We start from the raw sequence: 16,360 nt of genomic DNA on the forward strand, positions 1-16,360 counted from the left end.
GGCCTCGGGCCTTAACCTCAAAAGTCGGGGTTTCAGAAGGAATTTGGGTATGCGGTTCGAGACTTAAGTCTGTCCATATGAAATATGAATGCTCGCCAAGTTTGGTGTCAATCGGACATTGGACGGACAATGCACGACACCGTATGACACTTCACCAAAATCATGTCTACACCGGGTAGAACGAAAATGACTCAAAATGTACTATAGGCCAAAATCATGTCTACACTGGTAAAATGAAAATGGCTCAAAATGTACTGTAGGGTAGCATGGTGTTAGTTCTCCCCCACCTATGAGCCCTGTGGCCTAAATGAGCTACCCTGTGGCACATACGTGTGTTACAGTGTGGGCGAGCGTGCCGAGACGAGTCTCTCGAGCGACTTCCTTTGAAATGGATTTTTGAAGGACAGTACCGAACGACATGGGTGTGCCGATATGGCGCCCTAGCCCGCGTGTTGGAGGTTGCTATATACACCCGCTATTCGGTACGGTAACCGTAAATGACTCGGCATGGGCACGGGAGGGCCTATGTCTCGATAGAACCCGGATGGATGGATGTTCCGGAAGTCCCGATGAGATGAACGACACACGGGCCCATTCTCGATGGCATGACCGAATGAGTTATGATGGCTGACGACATCTCGAGACTCGGGATGGCGTCAAGACATATGGACCCTATCGATGGGGATCGAGATGACAAGATGAGATGCGACGTTATATTGAGAGACCTTGGCCCGAGTAGAGGCAAGGTCGAGCCGAATGAGTTGGCCTAGCATAGAGGCAAGTCGGATGTGTCGCAAATGATTGAACATACACGCACAGGCGGCGTATGTGGTTGAACAAGCTTGGATTCCGCACAAACGATGTTCGATTGGCGAAGACAAAACTCGCTTAAGGTCCGACGAAGCCACAAAACCGGGGCGAAAAATACATATGAGGCTTAATTCCCCTTAAGGCTAGTCGTGAGCGTGTATAGATCACGACGCCGCACGGTCAAAAAGTTAAAACCGTGACACTCAGCATCCCTCGGGCATTATAATCAGAACCATTAGTTTTAAACACATGCACACAAGACTCTTCTCCCTCTCAAATAAATAAATATACCTATTTCTTCTTCTTCTTCCTCCTCCTCACTCGGAGGCAATGAGCGGAGGAAGAAACAGGTTTCCATTCACTGCAGCTCAGCGGCAAAAAATGGCGGTGCTCCAAAGAGGCATTCCCGGATTCTAAGTATTGTGAGAGACATATGCACCGAGGTAAAAAGCGTTCAAGAAAGCCTGTGGAAGTTTTGAAAACAACAACTCATTCCCGGGCCATTTCTTCCATCACCCACAACTCCACTCTCCCCTCTCAAACTCATCCCCAACACTCCACCCTTTTCTCTACCAACATGGCTCTTCTTCTACGCCCCCAAAACTCCATCACTTCCTTGATTCTTGACCCAGATTACAGGTTTGTATCCCCAAAACTCCCTAGCAGACGCGTTTTAAAGCCTTGAGGGGAAGTCCGAAAGGAAAGCCCAACAAAGACAATATCTGCTAGCGGTGGACATGAGCGGTTACATTTTGTTTCTGAGATTTATTTGGAGGTTAGGCTGATGGTTTTACCCTTTTCTTGTGACTGTGAAGAAGAAACAGGTATGGTTACGGGGTGAAGGAAGATGTCGTTGATGAGCATCGCTTTCTATCAGAAGAACGCGCTGGGGACATGAGAGGCTTCTCTGATTCGAATATGGAAGATTCCTGGCAGCTGAGTCCTCTAACAATGAGCTGCTCTTCCTCATCCTTCAGACATAAGAACTGCTCGCCTTTACAAGGTGGTGACTATCGTATAAGGTACCAGAGAAGGGTATGCATCACTTCCTTGATGAATGGTCTCCAAAAGACACAGAATCGTGGGTTGATTTGAATACAGCTCGGCTTTCGATCTCTATTCCTAACTCCTCGCAGCATGAGTTCATTTCCAACAACTAGCATAACCAAAATCCATGACCCACCCAGCTGCTACCAAAATGCATTACAAATAAGTTAGTTTGTTTGTTTATTTGATTTTGTTTGACCACCCACCCAGCTGGGGGGTTCTGATTGATGTGTCCAAAAATGTACTTTGGTACTGTTCCCATGAGGTGGATTTGTTTGGATGTGTGTGGAAGTTGAACACAACAGTGGATGGTGCAGGCTTGTTCCATAATAAGGGTCCAAAGTATGCGCGCTTCGATTGCTGTGTTCCCTTCCTCTTCACTGTATAATTAGTTAGGCCATGAATGCCTAAGGTAAGCAGCAAGCATCCTGGCATCCATCTGTGTTCTGTGTTCTGAGTTCTGTGTTCTGAGCTTCGTTCAAGCTTCTATGTCTGTTGTCTTGTAATGTAATGATCATAATAATAACATTAATCTTAATGGGAGAGGGCCCCCAATGGACCACCACACCACTCTGCTGCTTCGTGCTCTGCCGCTCAGACTCAGACTCTCTCTGCCCTCCCTTTCTTTCTTTGATCTTCTTTGATCCATAGAGATGTATTCAGCAAAACCATTACCAAAATGCCTCATATCTATTCTCTCTCTCCATTTTAATTAATTTCTTTTTTTTTTGTTGTTTCATCATCTCTCTAGATTTCCCAGAAGACGTCGGAGATTCGATTCAATCGCCGACCTTTTCCACTTCTCCTCGGGAATCAGACTTCCTCTTCCTCAACATAATGTTCCAGATTTTCACGGTACCACCAACACCACCCATTTTCTATTCTTTTCTTTTTCCTGTAATTAATTTGAATTAATACAAAATAAATGAGTAATGGCTGGTTTTTGAGTGTTCTGAAGAGATTCTATGTGGGTATTGTCTGAGTACATTAAAAAAGGTTCCTTTTTATAGAATTGAGAGTGGGATCTGCCTTTTCTTTCTGCATCTAATTATCAAATAATTATTATTATTCTTTTTTTACACCCTCTTAGATTGGCTAATTTTGGGAGTGTATATGTGTTGGAAAGCTCAAAACAAAGCCGAGCTCATGATCAAACCAGTATCATATCAGTGCGAAGGTTTTGGGTTGAAGTGTAGTAATGGAAGGGGAGACGGTGTCATCAGGAGGAGGCGTGGGAAATGGAAGCCAAATTGAGGGGAAAATGGTGCAGACATTTCAGAAGAACTTCGTTCAAGTTCAGACCATTTTGGACCAAAACAGAGTCCTAATCAACCAAATTAACCGAAATCAGGAGTCCAAAATGCCTCATAATCTCACCAGAAACGTGGGTTTGATTCGCGAGCTCCACAACAACATAAGGAGAGTCGTGGATTTATACGCACATCTCTCCACTTCCTTCACCAAATCCATGGAGCTTTCGTCGGAAGGAGACTCCTCCTCCTCCGCCGCCGCCGCCAAGCCTGGCCACAAGCGCAACCGTCCTCCGCCCTAGCAGCCATAATAGTAGTCTCATTCTCTGGTTACAACAATAATTTCGGAGATTTTGTGTCCGAGTGTAGGATGTAATTTGAATTTAGATTTTGGATTTTTGTTGGCGTGAGTGAGAGGTGATCTGTCTTTTGTTTTTCATTCTATTTTTAAAATGAATTTGTGTGGAGGAAGGGGAGTGTGCAGGTACTCCATTGGGTGCTCTCCCATGAACACACACCTCCTTTTGGTGCTCTCCTATGAATAAAATAGAAAAATAAATAATCAAGATGCTGTCCAAAAGCCCCAAAGCATAAAGGGTTCAATGAATCATGGCAGCTTTGGAGGGTCTTTTCTCCTCCACACCCACCGCAACAATACAATCGATGTCGGTGTTCTAGATGGTTTTCTAGATATTCCTCCCTAAATGTTTTATTTAGATATTCCTCCTCCGCTGTTCACCTGAGAAGCATATGAATAATCATCTTTGAGCTAATTATTCACAGAACGTGGGAAGTAGATGTATAATCATCTTCGAGCTAGTAAGAGAATGCACTTGCACTTTTTGATGGCTCAAGACTAAAATTTTGGCTGATTCGCTCGGACTCTTTCATCGTACTTTCAATTTTTAGAAAGCGTTCAAAGTAAGTATGACTACATTTCCTCCCCTTAAATTATTAAGGAGTAAGTTTCTATTTATAATTAGGTAAATTTAAATTATTGGGGGTAAGTTTTTTTTTTATGCATAATTAGAATTAGTTTAAATTATTAGGAGTAAGTTTTTATGCATGAGAGTGTATAGACTTCGAATTTTTATAAGTAGTCTTGGGGGCATTTTGGTCATTTAACATTTACTAATTTTCATAAGTAGTCCTGGAGCAGTTTAGCTATTTAACTCCTAATTCTTGATTTTGATAGGAAAGAATTTATCAGGAATCCTACCCGATCTATTGGTTCATTTTTCTAGATATTTTATAAATAATATATATATATATATTTGTAATAAATAATAATTATTAATTTAAATTGAAAGAGACTTATAAGTAAAACAGTGACACCCAACAACACGACAGAGGAGGGGACCCAAAGCTACTCTCACTTTTAGCTTTGATTTGGAACGCAGCTTCTCCATGCTTATCCTCACCTTCTTATTTATTTATTTATTTATTTATCATCTTTTTCCACTTTTAACTTTTATTCAAACAAAGATAACAATTTGACATTATTATGATCATACTCTTTTACCATTTTTTTTAATCACAAACTCATAATTTCATAGATATACAAAATAAGTAAATAAATAAATTAAAATTTTAGTTTTAATTAGTTCTAATTAATAATTAATTAATCATCTATTCCAATAATTATTCTCACTTAAAGTACAAATAATAATAATAATAAATATTCTCATTTTTAAAAAATGTATAAATTATTGGTTACCTCCAAATTTTAATATTTTAACTGAGATAGATTAAAGGGCAATTTTGGAATATAAATATGCGATTGCGCAAATTTGGGCCTATTGGATTTCGATGGCCGTTAATGGGTCTGTTGGCCTAATAGTTGGGCTGTGTACAAGACCAAGGATGCGTTTATTTGTGCTGAAATCGTAGAACCAATCTCGACCGTTCATTTTGGAAGCCCTAGATCCGAATCAGCCGTATAAATTTCAATCTGCGGCGGCAGCGTTTTTACCTCTGGAACGCGCGAAGAACAGAGCCTTCTCTTCTCACAACGTCGATCTTTTAAGAGCGGATTTATATCTCTTTTTCCAATCTCTCTTTGAAAATGGCGACCCAGATGAGTAAGAAAAGAAAGGTCAGTCCTTGAGATTTCTTAATCTATACTTATTTCCCCGCCATCTCTACAACAATTGTTCTGTTCTGTAATGTTTTGAGTTGATTATGGTTTGTTTTCGATTTTGTTTCAGTTCGTTGCCGATGGAGTGTTTTTTGCCGAGCTAAACGAGGTTTTGACTAGAGAGTTGGCTGAGGATGGATACTCCGGTGTCGAGGTTAGAGTTACTCCTATGCGCACTGAGATCATCATCCGGGCCACCCGCACTCAAAACGTTCTCGGTCAGTTTACTTTGATTTTGAAATTCAGTTTATTAAACAGACTTCCTTCTTCCCTCATTGGATTAAACGTCTTAGATTAGCACTCATCGATATCGCGTTAGTGATTTTCTTCGAAAATTTTATTTGGTGTTGAATAGGAGAAAAGGGTAGGAGGATTAGGGAACTCACCTCGGTTGTGCAGAAGCGGTTCAAGTTTCCGGAGAACAGTGTTGAGCTTTACGCCGAGAAAGTTAACAACAGAGGGCTTTGTGCCATTGCCCAAGCTGAGTCTCTTCGCTACAAGCTACTTGGTGGCCTTGCAGTGCGGAGGTACTTTTTTGTTTTCTATCCCATAATTATTAGAAGCATTATTATTATTGGTGTGTTATTGATTTGGCATAGAAATGGATCTATGTTTTATGATAATGTTAGAATAAAAAGATCACTGATTCCTTATTTTCTTGCGAGCTGTAGTATTTTGATCATTCTATAATCACATTTAAGATATGACTTGTAGTTTCATAAGACTTGTTTTTTTTTTCCTGGGTTCTTATGTATGTCATCTACAAAGCAGATTGGTATTTTGGTGCCAACTTTGTGTCGGATGGTGACAATATAAATTGAGCTCTTCCATTTGATAATTATTGTGGAATCGTTTTGTTTCACACTGAAATCATAGGGAGGAGACATGCTGCTGCTTGGTGGTATCTTTAGGCTTCTTTCTCTGCAAATTGTGATTTTTCTGTCTCTTCTTATTATAATGTTTTCGATGGATGAAGAGTAAGAGTAAGCCTCAATTTTATTTAATGTAAACTATGCAAATCATAAAAACATACAATCATGTATATAATGCACAATGTTTTTTACGAAAGTACATACAAATCAGACCTATCAATTATCACTTTCTTAAATACATATCATACAAGGTTATTTTTAATATCATTAGTAGCTAGGAAGCATGGGCACTTCGTTTGACAGAGCTTCCAATAGGGGACAATCCAAACTATTGAAAAGAAGTCCCTTCTTTTAATTTTTATCTTTAATTTTAGACATTGGACATGCAAACATGTCTTCCTTGGGAATTTTTGTGGCAAGCTAGAGTGTGTGCGGTGTTGTGGGGTCTTTAGGGGAGATGAATAATAGAATCTTTAGGAAAGTTGGGAGGGGTCTTTCTGCTTCCTTGAAATAATTACGAGGGAACAAACATTTAGCCTAGCTCATTATTATGCTTATTTCCCAATCCATTGCTTATCTTATTCTGACCAAACCTAAAATTTAACCCAACCATAAACCCCCATCTGACAGGCAGAAAGAAATTGTGACGTGATGTACACTTGGTTTATTTAGCCTAGCTCTTTTTTTTTTTTTTTTTTTGGTGTTGAATTTGCACGTTTTCAAGTATTCAAGTATTGAATAGATCAATGTATACACAATCATCAGAAAAAATGTGCCCAAAATGCTAACGTCCTGCCTTACCAGATGTTGACATGCTACTGTGTCCAGGCTTCAATTATTTTTGAAATTGACTTGTAGCCTTGAGTCAGCCTTGTGTGAAAACAAAGTTTTCATTAGTATGTCAACTTTTTCCTTGAACTTTTTTCTTCCATACTATGAATCTCGATAGTAATATTAATAATATGCTGAGTTAGTGCAGTTAGTAATATATTAGCATATACACATGGAAACTTTATAGCTTTGAAGAATGGGCAAATCCATATTGTTTTTTTTCTTATTATTTAATTTGATACATGAACTTTGTGGTTTGTGCGTTCTTGTGGATGTGCTTGTCCTTTCCTTAAGGCTGGAGCTTTCCTACGAAGTTCCCTTTTATTAATAGTTTTAACAAGTTCAAAGTTCATTTTTTGAGCCTATGGGGCCATTTTATTGATCTTTTGACTGAGCTATTATAAGTGAGAGTATCAAGATGAATACATAATATAATATGACCCATGCTGACGTATGTACTTTTTCCATCAGGGCATGCTATGGTGTCTTGAGATTCGTTATGGAAAGTGGAGCAAAGGGATGCGAGGTTAGCTTGTAGCTCAATCTATTATTATCGCTATATGAAAAAAATTTATACGGGAATGTCGACACGTTAATTCTTAACATTCACACAGGTGATTGTTAGTGGAAAACTGAGGGCACAGCGTGCAAAGTCTATGAAGTTCAAAGATGGATATATGATTTCATCTGGTCAACCAGTGAGAGATTATATCGACTCAGCTGTTAGACACGTTCTTCTCAGACAGGTTAGGTTCGAGTCAAGTTCATAATAATAAATCTAGCAGGGAGTGTGTTTATATATGATGAAGTATAATGTTAATTGTGTGTTTTTGGGTGTCTCAGGGAGTTCTGGGGATCAAGGTTAAGATCATGCTTGATTGGGATCCTAAGGGAAAGCAAGGCCCTACCACCCCTCTTCCTGATGTTGTGGTAATCCATTCCCCCAAGGAGGAAGAAGAAATCGTGCATAGACCAGCAGCAGCAGCACCACCAGTTTTGAGCGCTGATATTGAGGTTGTTCCAGAAGTAGTGGTAGCAGCTTGAGAGAGGCTTCTTCTCATCTAGATATATTCATCTCTCTTGGTTTGAGCCTTCTTTTTGATAATCAAACATAATGCATGTGAACAACAGTTTGTAACATTTTTTTTTGCTTAATCATTATTTATTTTGGACTCCTGTTTGATTTTAATTTATAAGTTTTTATTTTCTTTTATTTTCATGCTACCATCAAAATACGAATTCTAATTACAAAATTTTGAATTATTTACTGAAAAAGATAATTGTGAATAAACGGAAGTTGAAAGATTAAAACGTGATTTTATTATTTTAATGAAAATTGCAATAATTTTATTACATCAACGAGAAGCCGCCATCAGATCCCCGCGCGTATATATAAACTCACATCTCGCCGGAATCTGAAGGGTTCCGACGAAAGAGAGTGGATTATCATCTTTCTATTATCGGCAAGAGACTCCGATTTTTTTCTGTAATTACGCTTCATTTCCATCATCAATGCCTAATCGCTATCCCTATTCATTCGCAATGCTTCTAAATCTTGCTTCCTCTTCCATTTTCCTACGGTTTTCATTAGGTTCTTGGTGATCTTCTACTTTCGTTTCACGATTCACTCTCGAGCTCCCCTGCTGTCGCATTTTCACCCCACCGAATGCGATTCCTGCAATTGTCGCTGGTGACGTTAATTTCAAGCTTCTGGTGCACAGATCCTAGATGTCAAGATGATCGGTAACGCGCAGGAGAGGTACAGCCTCTTGATCTCCGATGCCGTTAGTGCCGACGGATGGTTGTTCTCTTATTTTGTCTTGTTAAAATCTGCGTATATGATCACATCATGTGGAAAAAGGTTTTATTGTCAGTTTACGTTCTTGTTTGAAATGCTAGATGAATGCATTAATTACCGACTAAGGTTATTAAATCTTAATCACTGACTTCCTTTGTACTGTTTGGTTTGAGTTTAGTGGCAATCTGTTAAAAATCTGTGTTCATGTACACATCATGAGAAAAAGTCCCGTTGTTAGCTGTATAAATAGTGCTGCTTTATGGGATATGCCCTCGTGATCATGTTAATTATAGTATCTAGATTCCCATTCCATTCCGACGTTGCTTTATAAACCAAGTTTACTTGTAAAATGTCCAAGACAACAGTTTTCTTTCAGACTTATCTGTGAAATTGAGAGTGCTGAAACCAACTCTATTCTGGATGCTATTGGTATTATAACATCTACCAATCCATCAATTCCTGTGTTGAGGAAAAATGGTATGGAAATTCAAAGAAGAGTTAATAATTTGAAGGATGCATCTGGCAAGAGTGTAGAGGAGTTGTGATTACAGATATCTTCTTCATGCCCAAATCCAAGACCATACTGGTTTGACATGGGTGACAGCCTTCCAGGAGTCTGGTGAAGAGATTCTAGGTGTTTCAGCCAAGGAGTTGTACATGTTGAAGTATGAAGAGCAGGACGTTATCGAGTTTGGTGAAATGATCAGAAGTAAAATTTTTGATCAATTTCTGTCCAGGCTCAAAATTAATGATAATGAGGAGTATTGGGATTGTGATATCCTACCTTGGTTGAGGAGGAGAACGAAACATCATTTATAAGGGTGTGGAAACCTTTTCCTAGCCGACGCCTTGAGGAGAAGCCCGAAAGGAAAAGCCCAAAAAAGACAATATCTGCTAGCGGTGAAAAATATGGTAGTATGGCATATTGATCCTTTGATGTGAAAAGTGTACAAAATTTATAGCTTCAGTTTGTCAAGAATGGTTAGGCTATAGCCAGGTTACTGACATATTGTTGAGTGATGGGAAACTATGTTCAGTATGGCATTGTAGGTTGAATGCCGTGGTGGGCTTCGGGCACATCAAGAAGATAAAGCAAAAGTGGTCTACATTTCCGGTTAAAACAAATTCTTTTGAGCAAATGGAAACTTTAGATTCAATATGTTATATAGTTTGTGGTGAATTTACAGCAGGAGCCGCATATTACACACATAACACAGAAACAACCACTACAGACAATGGAACATGAGGGACGAAGAATGGAAAATGATAATATAATTGGTCGAAGGTCATCCTCCGAGACTCAGGTCCGCTTTACGGGGTCAAAATTGGAGACACCGATAATTGCACCCAAGATAGCAGTGACAACTACTCCACCGGCGGCAATACTGAGCAAGAAATTCTTGAGAGAAGGAGTAACTCCAGCTCCTGCAGCTTCAGCCACCTCAGGAAGCACCATGGAGGCCGTCAGTGCAGTTGCAGCCAGTCCAGCAATTGCCTTCTCCTTCAAAGAAGCCTGCACTTGGAACTTGGCGCTGCTGGATTTTGATGCAGCAATTGGCTTGTTGGAAGGCCTCAAAGGCAATGCCTTAGCGAAGGCCTCGGTGCTCCTCACTCTCTTCTGGGTCGCATTAGTAATTGGCATAGCCATTGAAACTGCGGAAGTTGAAGCCATCTGATTCTCTCTTGCCTTCTCTTTCAAGCTGGATTGAAGCAGCTTTTATTTAGGTCTCTTCCTGAATTGATTTGAGGAAATAAAGTGAGGATAGATAGAGGTGGTGGAAGGTTGAAAGAGTTAGCGGTCCAAATTTAAGATATCATGTGGACTTAGTTTCTGTGCCTCTGTCCCATGTGGCAAGTTTTGCACTTGAAATTGACGATAAGATTATCTTGTTGGTCCAATCACCTTCCAGGAATTGGTTTGCAAGACGTTGCCGCAATATCCTACTCTTATTGTTATATTTTTCTCAAAAGCATTGTGGTATACTTTACATTCAGCATTAACTTGTTAGTTAATTAGGATTTGTGGACTAAAATTTCGTTTAACTTGTGTTCTATGCCCATTTAACACAGGAATTTGAAGATTGGCTCAAGTTTCATGCTTGTTCTGTAGGGTTGCGGCTACTTCTATAGCTGTGCTGGTTATGGAAAACTGCAGTACATTACTGGCTTCAATGAATCCAAAGAGCATGAGGTACATTCAAATTTGCTTATTATTTATTGTTCGCTATTAGATAAGTGTGTAGACTAGGAGAAAGTGACATCACTTTCATTAAATAATGAAGTGATGTGGAGCCAATATGGGTTAGATGAGGCCATAGACACGCTCTCAATTCAGCAGAGCAGAGTAGGGAAATTGTGATATCCCACGTTGGTTGGGAAGGAGAACGAAACACTTTTTCCTAGCTGATGTCTTTTAAAGTCTTGAAGGGAAAGCCCGAAAAAGACAATATCCATTAATAGTGGACTTGGACTTAGACTTTGGGTTGTTACAGAATTTTTTTTTTTTTTTTTTTTTTTTTTTTTTTTTTTTTTTTTTTTTTTTTTTTTTTTTTTTTTTTTTTTTTTTTTTTTTTTTTTTTTTTTTTTTTTTTTTTTTTTTTTTTTTTTTTTTTTTTTTTTTTTTTTTTTTTTTTTTTTTTTTTTTTTTTTTTTTTTTTTTTTTTTTTTTTTTTTTTTTTTTTTTTTTTTTTTTTTTTTTTTTTTTTTTTTTTTTTTTTTTTTTTTTTTTTTTTTTTTTTTTTTTTTTTTTTTTTTTTTTTTTTTTTTTTTTTTTTTTTTTTTTTTTTTTTTTTTTTTTTTTTTTTTTTTTTTTTTTTTTTTTTTTTTTTTTTTTTTTTTTTTTTTTTTTTTTTTTTTTTTTTTTTTTTTTTTTTTTGTCTAATACAGACTTTTAGTGGCTTGTTTGGACGGATTTTTGGAACTGGGCCAGTATTCACCTAGGTGGACTTAAGCGGGCTATCGGGCCAAGGTCTAAAAACCCAGTGGTGCGCATTTGGTTCTTCCAGTCCTCTATTTTTCTTGAACTTATATAAGACAAAGATAAAGTAGGCTGCCAGTCCACAGGTTCCCATTACGTGCCTGTTTTGTGCCAGTTTCGATATTGAAAGCTTTCTCATTCTCTCATAGTTCTTCCATGTTGTCGGTTGTTGAGAAGCACTTCTCAGTCTCCACTAACATTTGTCCTCCACAGTCTCTTCTTCTTCCTCCGCTCTGCTGTCCACTTCATTCCCGTATCAAGAACTCTTCAGTCTGTCTGATCCTGCAATTATTTTTTCTCATCAGATTCCTTAATTATAACTCTCCCTTTTGTCTCCCAAATGATCTCTTCCTTCATTTCCTCCCCATAATTCTCTTTTCTTTCTTTCACTTTACAGCATAACAGCCAGTTGCTGCTCCTTTAAGTTTCTGCGAAGCCAAACATAATCCATATTTGTTTTGTTCACATGGGAAAACATTCCCTTCTCAAATCATTGTAAGAATAGTAGCATGTCTGTAACTCCCCTGTTTTCCTCCATCTCCATTATCTGTATATTACAAATGCAACAGGAATTTCCCCTTTTTCTCACTTTCCCTTGTTTCAAAACACTAAACTTAATCAAACTCATTCAATTAACCACATCATGGCCATGATTTTGCAGCAAAATTGATAACTTGGGCAGGCAATCTCTATGAACAGCCTCATTCACTGGAGATACAAAAGGATTGATGCTTTGTGCCTCTGCTTAAATCGTAGCCCGTAGGCTGTTTCTTTCATGCCACTCCACAAACATTCAAATAAGTTCAGGTTCAAGGTTTCTATTTTTTCTAAAACTAACAGAGATTGTACTTCATACTTGAATTGAGAGAGGGAGGAAATCCCCGAACGTTTGAATCTCTTCCATTGATATTAACACATTAGGAATTATAGTTTTTCATCCACCATACTACAGTACATAGGCAAGGAAAAAACGAAAAAGTTATTAAAAAATTAAAATCTAACATCGGCATATCGTGACTTGGTTTCACATGTATATGTATACCCCCAAACATCATAATCTCTATACGCGAGACTTCTCACTAGCATGGCAATGGTCGTAGATTTTGCGAAGTACCGCCTCTTTCAAACTTAAAAAAAACACCCCTTGCCAACTTTCTTCACTGCTTCCCTCACAAGTATTGCTCGTGTATCCTGGCTCGATTCTCTTCCCACCACACTTTTGCATGCATCTCCCCGAACTTTTCCCGGCTACAAAATTCAAAATGGACTTGACAATAAGAATTCTGGCTTACGAAAATGAACTTGAATACAACAAATCATGCTATTCCCCGACATAATGAACGCTGCTAGAAAGCCTGTGGGTCACCTGGCCTAGGACTACCTTTAGTTTAAATTATCTCCAAACATACAAGAGCATGAAAGTAAGACTAGCTGGAGGGACCATAGAGCCATAGCAACCCATAAGACAAAGAACATTTGAACAGATTTACAGGATATCTAAAAGTGTTATCTAGGGCAGAGGAATGAGTAACTTTTATGACTATAGCATTATATCACCTCATAAATAGGCAGAAAGAGATCTTAATGACCATGATATATAATAATTGGCTTTTGATTGATTTTGGATCTATACTCAAGAAAAATATACTGGGTGGCAATATTAACTTCATGATATTTAGTCGATGTTTGGAAGACTTTCTGAAAGCAACGTTCGTTAACTACTTCCAAATCAAGATTATGTAGTATCTTCATACCTGAATCTGACTCTTCTGAGTTCCCTTTTGCCGCCAGGCAATGCTCTGATTGTAATATAAACCCCTGGTTCATCCTGTTCAACCCATTCAGACTCAAGATCACTAGCATTGCTGATGGATAGCTCTCCTGAACGATCCGCATCCCTAGATGAACTGCTTCTCATGGATGCATCAATGGAAGATGTTTCCATCTTGGCACCGCTGATGCTAGAGAGTTTCGGAGTAGAGGTCAGACCTGAATCTTGGTACTGGCGATACTGCATTGGCTGATATTCAAGTGAATCTGAGGATGAATAGCTCGCCCCAGCTCCGGTAGGACGGTAGAGATTGCGAGGCAAGCGTTCTGTGGTTAGTGGAGGTGTCACAGGGCTGTTCTCTATAGATTCAATTTTTGAGCTCTGTTGTTTTGGGGGGAAAGGGGAGCCTCATCAATAGGATATAGCAACATAGATAATATGAACAAAACAAATTTAACACTCAGAACTTCATCCTCTTTCTATAATTATATTGAAGGTTACCTCATCCTCAGATCTCGGTGGGGTAGGAAGAGGAAAAGCTTGGCGGTCGAACCTCTGGACATTGTATAGTTCCATAACTTTATCATAGTTTTCGGCCCACCATCTCTGAGCTTGCCATTTATTGAACACGTCCCGACTAATCAAAGATGGTTATCAAAACAATAATCAAACTCTAGATAGAGATACTAACCAGAGAATCAATTACTGAAAGATGAAACCAAATCAACTACCTCTCCTTTTGTTTTCTTGCATAGCTAACAAGATAAGAACATAGCAAGGAATATTGTTCTCATCCCTCACAACAACTTTTTACCCAACCCACCCAAGTGCTGCTAATCATGAAAATTCTCAAAGAGGAACCCAATTTCCTTTAGTAAAAAAATAACTAATAAAAAGGGGAAAAAGGGAATGTGAACACTTTAATGCTTTGAATAAAGTAGTTCTCGAGGTGTCAATATTGACTGTGTACCCAACCCAAGAGCTATGAAGACTAGATCCAAACCCCTCGAACTTTATTTCGCTAACAGAGCAAGCCAATATGATAGGATAGGATGGTCTAGTTGGTGTCACGTGGTTTAAATCAATGCGCAGAGGGTCCAAATGGTTACAGATGAAACACACAACAGAGTATTCATTTATTTGGGGTGGAAGAAGGAGTGAGGTCCCACATGTAGCAGAGACCAACAGTATACACAATTACTCCCCAAGTCTTGTCTTGTCCCCATTGAAGAATAAGGTCGCCCTCCCTCCTGGTTCGTTTTCGTAAGGTAGTAAGTTTTGTGTGGCATGTGGGGTGTATTTGTGTCCAGGCATAGTGGCGAAACTCAATTTAGGAGAAGACAAATCCAGGAGAATCAGGGTGGGCGTGAAGAATTCTTGACAACAAAGAGATGACTTCCCCGACACAAAGACAAAAACTGGGAAGAAAGCTACCCCACCACCATCAAATTGAGTTCTACTTTTGGACTTTTTCTTGATTGCTTTTCATGAGAAGGCGTGATCCTTACTGATCAAAATCTGACCCCACCTACCCAATGCTGTTCCAACGGAAATTACTCCACCCTATGTTTGAACGCCGCGTCTGAATTTTTTTATTTCCTCCTCCTTTTTAATCTTAGGAATTACGAATGAATGATGCTGCATAAGCTCTCGTGACTTTGTTTTGAGCTTCCCCAAAAGATCTCTGAGACCGTGTTTATTCCTTGTAAACCATAATGATGGTTCCTTAAATTAGCCCTTCCTAACCATCCTAACACCAAAGAGATAGAGAAACTCCAGAAGGACAAATAAACCCAAAAAATAAATCCCAGTAAATGACCCACTAAGAGGGCCTGGTATTGCTAATTAAAAAGTGGAAAAAGATGGTGGCGAATCCCTGAAATACGGTATATGATTATAGTCAAACAGGGAAGGAATTAAATAGACCCAAACAAAGAAAATCTGTGCCGTTGATATGGATGAGTATAGAGCGTACCTGAAACGTATCCGTTTCAGATCATTCCCTCCACGAGGAAGCGAAACGAATGTGATTAACACACCGGGTTCCACCTGGGCCACCCACTCCTTTGGTTCCTTTTCCTCAACGTAAACAACTGGGTCAACTCGGCGCCCACTCACTGAATTCGGGGTTCCTTCTCCGCTTGAAATCCCCTTCAGCCTCGCTTCCATTTCCTTCCCCCATGTCCTCGTTTTCGTCGAGCTTAAGCTCCCGCTCCTCTTGTAAGCCCACTTGATCCGGTCCGAGTCGGCGTCCGGCTGTGAGTTGCAGTTCTTGAGTCGACTCGGCGGTATCGGCCCTGCGCAAGGGTTGCAAGTTCGGTACGATCCTGAGGCTTTTAACGCCATGTCTCTAAGCTAAAAACAATGAACAAGCAAGGAATGTAAAACATAAATGCCCGCATTCCTGTCACGAGAACATGAAATTGGTAACTAGGAGAGAAAGAATTTGATCTCATAGTACCTGACCTGTCAGAGATTTGACAGATTGTTGCTTGTTTCCAGGTCCATTGAATGAGTCCGGTTCTTCAATTTGACTCAATGAGCCATCTCCGAGTTTCTTAGAACGAGCTATGCATGTCAGCATTTTCACCTCTCGCAGCACTTCTCCAGTACCCCAATTTCGAACAAGTTTCTAAAAGAACAAGATGATGGAGACTAGAATCTCTACTTTCTCCTCTAAAATTATGGATCAACTGTTGTGGTTCAATTTTGACGCGATGAACATAAGACGCCGCTGTTTTCCGCCGTCAGACTGATTCAATCCAAGCATAGACGAAGCACCAGTGATTCCCTGTAAAAACCATATTTAATACTCGAAGGAATTTTTAGAACAGAGAAGAAGAAAACGGAAATGGAAACAGAGTGTT

The 16,360-nt window shown here is 39.1% G+C and overlaps 5 protein-coding genes and 1 long non-coding RNA gene across 7 annotated transcripts; 4 read left to right on the top strand and 2 right to left on the bottom strand.

The window, feature by feature from the left end:
- Nucleotides 1–1,184: 1,184 nt before the first annotated feature.
- Nucleotides 1,185–2,404, top strand: LOC111465404. The gene is made up of 2 exons (XM_023109761.1): nt 1,185–1,449; nt 1,626–2,404. The coding sequence occupies exons 1-2, from the start codon at nt 1,244–1,246 to the stop codon at nt 1,903–1,905; spliced, it is 486 nt and encodes a 161-aa protein (XP_022965529.1). The 5' UTR covers nt 1,185–1,243; the 3' UTR covers nt 1,906–2,404.
- Nucleotides 2,405–3,055: 651 nt separating this feature from the next.
- LOC111465336 (protein ELF4-LIKE 3-like) lies at nt 3,056–3,409 on the top strand. The gene has a single exon (XM_023109650.1). It carries the CDS (start codon nt 3,056–3,058, stop codon nt 3,407–3,409), a length of 354 nt encoding a protein of 117 aa, XP_022965418.1.
- Nucleotides 3,410–5,049: 1,640 nt separating this feature from the next.
- Nucleotides 5,050–8,136, top strand: LOC111465403 (40S ribosomal protein S3-2-like). Its single transcript, XM_023109760.1, has 6 exons — nt 5,050–5,202; nt 5,315–5,462; nt 5,600–5,771; nt 7,419–7,473; nt 7,562–7,693; nt 7,791–8,136. The coding sequence occupies exons 1-6, from the start codon at nt 5,173–5,175 to the stop codon at nt 7,989–7,991; spliced, it is 738 nt and encodes a 245-aa protein (XP_022965528.1). The 5' UTR covers nt 5,050–5,172; the 3' UTR covers nt 7,992–8,136.
- Nucleotides 8,137–9,870: 1,734 nt separating this feature from the next.
- On the bottom strand, nt 9,871–10,553 carry LOC111465405. Its single transcript, XM_023109762.1, has one exon. It carries the CDS (start codon nt 10,415–10,417, stop codon nt 10,046–10,048), a length of 372 nt encoding a protein of 123 aa, XP_022965530.1. The 5' UTR covers nt 10,418–10,553; the 3' UTR covers nt 9,871–10,045.
- Nucleotides 10,554–10,734: 181 nt separating this feature from the next.
- LOC111465406 lies at nt 10,735–12,826 on the top strand. Its single transcript, XR_002714197.1, has 2 exons — nt 10,735–10,936; nt 12,384–12,826. It is a non-coding gene; the product is annotated as an uncharacterized LOC111465406 (long non-coding RNA).
- LOC111465400 (protein Brevis radix-like 4) lies at nt 12,604–16,332 on the bottom strand. Of its 2 annotated transcripts, none has more exons than XM_023109752.1 (5): nt 15,955–16,332; nt 15,469–15,848; nt 13,995–14,130; nt 13,477–13,874; nt 12,604–12,970 (listed from the first exon to the last, which is right to left on the bottom strand). In XM_023109752.1, the coding sequence occupies exons 1-5, from the start codon at nt 16,075–16,077 to the stop codon at nt 12,892–12,894; spliced, it is 1,116 nt and encodes a 371-aa protein (XP_022965520.1). In that variant the 5' UTR covers nt 16,078–16,332; the 3' UTR covers nt 12,604–12,891. The 2 variants fall into 2 exon arrangements, with proteins under 2 accessions (XP_022965520.1, XP_022965521.1); XM_023109753.1 differs by lacking the exon at nt 12,604–12,970 and adding an exon at nt 12,990–13,395 and having other exon boundaries at nt 13,438–13,874.
- Between the last annotated feature and the right edge of the window lie 28 nt (nt 16,333–16,360).

The sequence above is a fragment of the Cucurbita maxima genome, unplaced genomic scaffold, assembly GCF_002738345.1.
Source record: "Cucurbita maxima cultivar Rimu unplaced genomic scaffold, Cmax_1.0 Cma_Scf00029, whole genome shotgun sequence".
Lineage (NCBI taxonomy): Eukaryota > Viridiplantae > Streptophyta > Magnoliopsida > Cucurbitales > Cucurbitaceae > Cucurbita > Cucurbita maxima.

Coding starts and splice junctions, on each gene's coding strand:
- LOC111465404 (XM_023109761.1), top strand. CDS start 1,244: ATGCACCGAGGTAAAAAGCGTTCAAGAAAGCCTGTGGAAGTTTTGAAA. Junction 1,450..1,625: donor ATTCTTGACCCAGATTACAG/GTTTGTATCCCC, acceptor GTGACTGTGAAG/AAGAAACAGGTATGGTTACG.
- LOC111465336 (XM_023109650.1), top strand. CDS start 3,056: ATGGAAGGGGAGACGGTGTCATCAGGAGGAGGCGTGGGAAATGGAAGC.
- LOC111465403 (XM_023109760.1), top strand. CDS start 5,173: ATGGCGACCCAGATGAGTAAGAAAAGAAAG. Junction 5,203..5,314: donor AGATGAGTAAGAAAAGAAAG/GTCAGTCCTTGA, acceptor ATTTTGTTTCAG/TTCGTTGCCGATGGAGTGTT. Junction 7,694..7,790: donor GACACGTTCTTCTCAGACAG/GTTAGGTTCGAG, acceptor TGGGTGTCTCAG/GGAGTTCTGGGGATCAAGGT.
- LOC111465405 (XM_023109762.1), bottom strand. CDS start 10,417: ATGGCTTCAACTTCCGCAGTTTCAATGGCTATGCCAATTACTAATGCG.
- LOC111465400 (XM_023109752.1), bottom strand. CDS start 16,077: ATGCTGACATGCATAGCTCGTTCTAAGAAACTCGGAGATGGCTCATTG. Junction 15,849..15,954: donor TCAAATCTCTGACAGGTCAG/GTACTATGAGAT, acceptor CATTGTTTTTAG/CTTAGAGACATGGCGTTAAA. Junction 14,131..15,468: donor CTGAAACGGATACGTTTCAG/GTACGCTCTATA, acceptor ATCTTTGATTAG/TCGGGACGTGTTCAATAAAT.